The 7,580-nt window shown below is 35.9% G+C and overlaps 1 protein-coding gene across 1 annotated transcript; it reads left to right on the forward strand.

Annotated features, from left to right (window-relative positions):
• The first annotated feature begins 420 nt into the window (after positions 1–420).
• Positions 421–7,265, forward strand: LOC124371097 (uncharacterized protein DDB_G0290685-like). The gene is made up of 3 exons (XM_046829410.1): positions 421–2,503; positions 6,201–6,226; positions 7,044–7,265. The coding sequence occupies exons 1-3, from the start codon at positions 421–423 to the stop codon at positions 7,263–7,265; spliced, it is 2,331 nt and encodes a 776-aa protein (XP_046685366.1).
• The last annotated feature ends 315 nt before the right edge of the window (positions 7,266–7,580 follow it).

The following is a 7,580-nucleotide window of genomic DNA, read 5'->3' on the forward strand; positions in this document are numbered from 1 at the left end:
TACGTTTTATTAAAATAGTGGCACGTTTTAAGTTATGCCTGTATTCCACAAAATATGTGTGTCATTTTTCGCTTAAAGTGCCACTTTTATTCGTAGTTTTTGAGTTGTGCCGGTATTCACGGAACAATTTCCATTTATATCAATTTCTATCTGGTACATTTTGAAAAGTGCCAGTTTTCTAATACGAATTAGAATAAAATATAGTTGTTCTAGTTTATAAAGTGCCAGTTTTCAAAAAATTTTACAATTATTGTTTTATTATTATTTTTTATTTACGAGTAGTTCAGATTAATATAAACTGTAAATAGTTTATGTTAACACCTAACCTACCTGACATTGTTTTAATATTCATTTTACACATGATTATTCATTAAAAATCTCTCCTCCTTGAAATTGCAAGTGTAATGTTATTTTCAGGCTATGGAGTCAAGAGGTAAAAGGCTGGTGAACAAAGTCCTGAACCAAGAGAATAGTCCAGTGCCAAGTTCAACATGTGGGTTGCGAGAAATTTTCTTCTCCCCTTATCATGCAGATGCATCAGACGGACAGAAATCTATGAAGAACCAAGAACAAGAAAAGACTGAATGGGACAAGACTGAAAATGATGTTATTACCAAAGAGGATGATACTGAAAACAACACAACTAGAAGAGATAATACTATGAATACTACAGCTGAAGAGTTTATGGCTGAAAACAATAAAAGTGGAGAAGACAAGACTGAAAATGATGTTATTACCAAAGAGGATGATACTGAAAACAACACAACTAGAAGAGATAATACTATGAATACTACAGCTGAAGAGTTTATGGCTGAAAACAATAAAAGTGGAGAAGACAAGACTGAAAATGATGTTATTACCAAAGAGGATGATACTGAAAACAACACAACTAGAAGAGATAATACTATGAATACTACAGCTGAAGAGTTTATGGCTGAAAACAATAAAAGTGGAGAAGACAAGACTGAAAATGATGTTATTACCAAAGAGGATGATACTGAAAACAACACAACTAGAAGAGATAATACTATGAATACTACAGCTGAAGAGTTTATGGCTGAAAACAATAAAAGTGGAGAAGACAAGACTGAAAATGATGTTATTACCAAAGAGGATGATACTGAAAACAACACAACTAGAAGAGATAATACTATGAATACTACAGCTGAAGAGTTTATGGCTGAAAACAATAAAAGTGGAGAAGACAAGACTGAAAATGATGTTATTACCAAAGAGGATGATACTGAAAACAACACAACTAGAAGAGATAATACTATGAATACTACAGCTGAAGAGTTTATGGCTGAAAACAATAAAAGTGGAGAAGACAAGACTGAAAATGATGTTATTACCAAAGAGGATGATACTGAAAACAACACAACTAGAAGAGATAATACTATGAATACTACAGCTGAAGAGTTTATGGCTGAAAACAATAAAAGTGGAGAAGACAAGACTGAAAATGATGTTATTACCAAAGAGGATGATACTGAAAACAACACAACTAGAAGAGATAATACTATGAATACTACAGCTGAAGAGTTTATGGCTGAAAACAATAAAAGTGGAGAAGACAAGACTGAAAATGATGTTATTACCAAAGAGGATGATACTGAAAACAACACAACTAGAAGAGATAATACTATGAATACTACAGCTGAAGAGTTTATGGCTGAAAACAATAAAAGTGGAGAAGACAAGACTGAAAATGATGTTATTACCAAAGAGGATGATACTGAAAACAACACAACTAGAAGAGATAATACTATGAATACTACAGCTGAAGAGTTTATGGCTGAAAACAATAAAAGTGGAGAAGACAAGACTGAAAATGATGTTATTACCAAAGAGGATGATACTGAAAACAACACAACTAGAAGAGATAATACTATGAATACTACAGCTGAAGAGTTTATGGCTGAAAACAATAAAAGTGGAGAAGACAAGACTGAAAATGATGTTATTACCAAAGAGGACGATACTGAAAACAACACAACTAGAAGAGATAATACTATGAATACTACAGCTGAAGAGTTTATGGCTGAAAACAATAAAAGTGGAGAAGACAAGACTGAAAATGATGTTATTACCAAAGAGGATGATACTGAAAACAACACAACTAGAAGAGATAATACTATGAATACTACAGCTGAAGAGTTTATGGCTGAAAACAATAAAAGTGGAGAAGACAAGACTGAAAATGATGTTATTACCAAAGAGGATGATACTGAAAACAACACAACTAGAAGAGATAATACTATGAATACTACAGCTGAAGAGTTTATGGCTGAAAACAATAAAAGTGGAGAAGACAAGACTGAAAATGATGTTATTACCAAAGAGGATGATACTGAAAACAACACAACTAGAAGAGATAATACTATGAATACTACAGCTGAAGAGTTTATGGCTGAAAACAATAAAAGTGGAGAAGACAAGACTGAAGGCATTATGAATGAAGAGGACACTACAAGACAATTTGACGATAATACTACTGAAGAGAGTAAAACTGAAGAAGATACGACTGAAGAAAACAAATATAATAAAAGTAGAGTTAGATAAACAAAAAAGAAGTACATAAGACTGAAGGGGCGGAAAGAGTAAGATCAGATAATGAAAAATGAAAAATTGGAGGAACCGATTGTCAAACTAGAATTAAACTTACTCGTATCCTTGAAAAAAGTAAAAATGTCAAGCAGAATTTACCTCGTAATTCGAGCTCTTCTTCAAAACGTGTACACTGCAAAGTGATACACGTATCGTAGGCAAAAGGAAAGATAAGAGAGATGTGCTATTTCTTACAATAAAGGCTGTCCCTATATTGACTAAAGTGCCATCTCGACGGGGGCCCATTAAGAAACCATCAACGATATTGGAGTATAACACCGTCAAGTCTTACATTGATGTTTCAGACCAATTAGCGTCCTACGCCACAACAGTTCCCAAAGGTGTAAAGTGGTTCATCGATGATTTTCGGAGAGGTAATAATACTCCGAAAAAAATACTTTGTGTTACACTAAACTGAGGGAACGTTTTGGCAGAGCAACTACGGCTAAACAATCAAAACCAGTGTACACTATGTGTGGTGGTTGTCCTGGAATTAACTTTATGTTTTTAGCATGTTTTTATGATAAACATACATCGACTCTAAAAAGCTAAGATCCATCGAAAACACTTGACAATTTTACAACATGATTATTATAGATATTTCAGAGTGACATTCTCAGGAAATTTTTCAACAAAATGTTATTTTAACGTTTCTAATTTAGTATTACACATTATAAATTTACAACATGATAATTGAAATATTTTTTCTAATAATTAGCATTTCTTTATATTCCTTCCATTTCCTTACAATATGTTATTATGTACATGGCCATGTGTATCAATTTGATACACATTATACAAATAACGTATTTATACAATTTGAGCTAGCTTTTCAGCTATCTACTAAATTAGAAAGGATGTTCTTATGTATGATTCTTAACACCAGTAATGACCTGGTGTGATATTCACAGCAGTTTAACATGGCCAGAGGGAAATTTTGTTTCTGTATCAGACTGATACACATGAACTGAGAGGAAATCGTAGTGTGTATCATATTAATACACATAGCAGCTAAAGTGTTGATGTCGGAAACAGTATTTTAAGGTAAACATTTACCTCAACAACCGAAGGAAAATTTCCACGCATATACATAATCAAACTGTAACACAATGATACGAATGTCTTTACCTTTACATTTCTGTAAACTAATCTTTCATAGCTTGGAAAGCTCTATATTTCCTTTGATGAATTTCAAAGCTAACTTTACGTTCGTCATTGGGATTGCTCTTCAATTTTACTTGGCATTCAGAGCAAAAATCAGACAGCTGTGCGAGGTAGTCTAAAGACATAGCTTGTCTTGAGTTAAAAAAACTGATGGTAAGTTTTATAGCTAAGTTTAAGGTTTCCACCATGTTTAATTTGTAATATTCTAAGCACAGGTCATAAAGCTTCTTTGGACCTGTCAAGACTGTCGAAATATGGTTATGAGGTTCTTCCCTAGCGTTTCTGGATTAATGGTTAGGGAATAAGGCAAGGTACTCTCTTGCTAAATCCCATACTTCTTCCTCAAATTTAGTTGGACGATTTGTATCGGAGCCTCTTTTTTCAGTGAAATTACTGTCAGAAAGTACTTTTGTCTGGATTATGCGGAGGCACTTGTCAGATATTTGACAAACATCAAGATAAAACTTTCAACATAAAATATTAGAAGTCCTATTACATTTTACTATGTACTTCCAATGTATGTCTCTGCGTTTTTGTACAGCTACACAGTGAGTTGAAGCACTTTAGAAGTAAGGCATCCTGCAAGAAGTGTATCCTGTTGTGCTTTATTGCACTCAGGATATCAGTTATCAGACAAAGTTTCTTTGTCATTTACACTAATCTTAACTTCACGGGCTTATTACAATTATTATGTGCACTTTCTGACATTAATTTCACTGTAAAAAGAGGCTCTGATACAAATCGTCCAACTAAATTTGAGGAAGAAGTATGGGATTTAGCAAGAGAGTACCTTGCCTTCTTCCCTAACCATTAATCCAGAAACGCTAGGGAAGAACCTCATAACCATACTTCAAAAGTCCTGACAGGCCCAAAAAAGCTTTATGACCTGTGCTCAGAATATTACAAATTAAACATGGTGGAAACCTTAAACTTAGCTATACAACTTACCATAAGTTTTTTTTTAACACAAGACAAGCTATGTCTTTAGACTACCTCAAACAGATATTTCTGATTTTTGCTCTAAATGTAGAGTAAAATTTAAGAGCAAATCCCACTGACGAACGTAAAGTTAGCTTTGAAATTCGTCAAAGAAAACTATAGGTTTCCAAGCTATAAAAGATTAGTATTACAGAAATGTTAAGATAAAGACTGTCGTATTATGTATTAAAGTTTGATTATACACAAAACTTGCTCCTCTAAAAGACTAAGGAGACTGCCCAATTTTACAAGCGTTTAATGTGGGTTTACTTGTACAATGTTCTGTGTCACAATGATGGAAGCAGTGGATTGAATTACTATCTTCAAACAGACTCTAGAAAAAACTAGAAACTGCCTGTTCATTTGTTTATACATTTCTTATTTCATTTCCAATACAATAAGGTTTACATTTCCTCTGATAGTACGGGAGGTTAAAACAAGAATAAACTGGTAACAACATTTTGCAGTTGTTTAGCAATGTAATTAGGGTTAACAGTCATTTATTTCCTGTGATAGGTCATAGTTTCGGACAATGCGATCAAAACTTTGGGGTTAGTTGCCTTAAAGTGAAGGTTAAAGAGAAAAGGTACACGATTTGGCAAAATATGTTAACATACTAACTGTTGCAAGAGAAAATCCCAGCCCATTCATTGTAAAAACGGAGCTCCTCTGATTAAGAAGTGGTCAGAAGACTTTAAGACCACCATGACAAAGAAAATCAAAGCCAACAAAAATACTTTAAAAGTTCAGCCCTTTTGTCGACTTCAGCATCCTTTATCGAAAGGGGTTTTAGTTTATAAGTTCTATCAAGGATTTTATAAACCATTTTCTTACTTTAAGAAAAACGATGCGGTAGAATGTAATCTCTATGAAACCCTTCCTGCAACTAAGTTAACTGGAAGCCAGCTAAAGACGCTGATGTTCGAAGTCTTCAGATTTCTAAATCCTGCTGACATTGCATGGTTTGAAGAAACTTCTGAGATGCTGGTGAGTTTTAACAGAGGAAGAATAAACCAAAGTTTGTATTATTATTGATTTGTTATAATAAAGCTTTTTGAAACACTTGGCTTAGCTCATAATTTAGGCTTAGTTACAATTATTAGAAATGAATTTAATGAACAATGAAACTGCTATAAATAGTTGAAATGTGTTTTCTTTTAATTTTACCCATATTGTCATACCATATACGGTAACATCTATGTAAAAAAAGCGTATAAAACATGGCGGCTAGCCATCTCCGAAAAAAGGGCGTATGTAAGGTTTTGTTGCAAAAGGAAGTACTTTTAATCTTTATTAATAACAATTCTACATTTAGACATAAAATAAGCCACCAAAGGCAATTTCCATTTCATTATAATGGGTTGTCTATCCATAATGCACGATGATAATTGTTAGTCACACCTTAACGTCAAGTATTTTGTCCAACTTAATTTGACATTTTTTTGTTTCAGTATTCGACAAATTCAACCATGGAGAGGTATACCATTGAGCAGCGCGTTAAGATTGTTGAAGCATTTTACGAAAATGGATGTTCAAATCAAAAAGCATTTCGTGCACTTCGTGATTTTTTTGGTCACCATAATCGACCAAATGTGTCCACAATCAGGAGAATTGTGCGCAAATTTCAGCAAACCGGATCTGTGGGAAATGTGAAAACACCTGTGCGTGCTCGCCCAGTTCGTTGTGCGGAAAACATTGGTGTTGTTCACGATAGTGTGGCAGAAGAGCCGTCAACCTCGAGTCGTCGTCGTGCGCAACAATTGAACATCTCACGAACATCACTTGTGCGAATATTGCATAAAGATTTGAATTTACACGCTTACGAGGTTCAATTAACTCAAGATGTGAAGCCTACTGACCATTTCAAACGTCGTCAATATGCCGAATGGTTGGTTGAACAGACAGAAGTCAATGGTGATTTTTCAAAGAAAATTATCTTCAGCGACGAGGCACACTTTCACCTCAGTGGATCCGCTTCCACCAGAACAGTTCCATCTCGAAGTTTCTTAATGGAGTTTGGCTGGCCTCCTGCTCCTACAATTGGCTTGTTAATAAGGAAGGAGCTAGCTTTGGATAGAGGGTTTCTTTCATCTCTCGACTTGAAGACTAGGAACAGTGGAGTGTTTGTTGCATAGGCCTCGTCATTTTGATCTATTCTTCTTTGTTTGCTGTCCTCTTCTTGCATGGAGTCAGATAATGGTCTTTTCAGATTACTTTCGCAATCTCTGTTTACTACACTGTGCCTTGGAGTTGAGGAGGTATCCATAGAAAGTTAACCAGCGCTTTGTGTGAAGAGGTGCGGGCCGAAACACCAGGAACGGGCGTGCCCTCGGGTCCTTGAACAAACAGACCCTACCCCAGTTCCCCGGGGCCTGGTGTTAGCTCGTTTAACCGAGACGGGAATTCGCGCACGACTCGGGCTCGCACGTAGCAGCAGAGACTCCGACATCTCTGCTCACTGCACACTTCCTGACCAAGGACTGACGTGGCTGGTCTCAGATCCGTATCGTCACTGACGCGTCGGCAGCGCAAGCGCACATCAGCCCCAGCACACTAACAAGAAGGCACTCCTTGATTAGGGCTGGGGCACTCCCAGCGGGTGACGAAGCGGAACAGTCGGAAAGGAGTGAGTAGGGATGGATAGGATTAAGGATACGGGAAAGGATGGGAAAGGCAGTTTAACGTCATACCCAGGACGATCAGTGGATTCGTAAACAAGCAGAATTGCCGCATTTGGGCAAATGAGAATCCACGAGTGATTGTTGAAAAGCCGATGTATCCAGAAAGAGTGACTGTTTGGTGCGGTTTATGGGCTGGCGGCGTCATCGGGG

This window comes from Homalodisca vitripennis, unplaced genomic scaffold, assembly GCF_021130785.1.
Source record: "Homalodisca vitripennis isolate AUS2020 unplaced genomic scaffold, UT_GWSS_2.1 ScUCBcl_889;HRSCAF=3799, whole genome shotgun sequence".
Taxonomy (NCBI): domain Eukaryota; kingdom Metazoa; phylum Arthropoda; class Insecta; order Hemiptera; family Cicadellidae; genus Homalodisca; species Homalodisca vitripennis.

Bases quoted from the DNA above. Each gene is read 5' to 3' on its own strand.
- LOC124371097 (XM_046829410.1), top strand. From the start codon at position 421: ATGGAGTCAAGAGGTAAAAGGCTGGTGAACAAAGTCCTGAACCAAGAG. The intron at 2,504-6,200 runs GTAAAACTGAAG...TTTTTGTTTCAG, and splicing joins CGATAATACTACTGAAGAGA to TATTCGACAAATTCAACCAT. The intron at 6,227-7,043 runs GTATACCATTGA...CTTTGTGTGAAG, and splicing joins ACAAATTCAACCATGGAGAG to AGGTGCGGGCCGAAACACCA.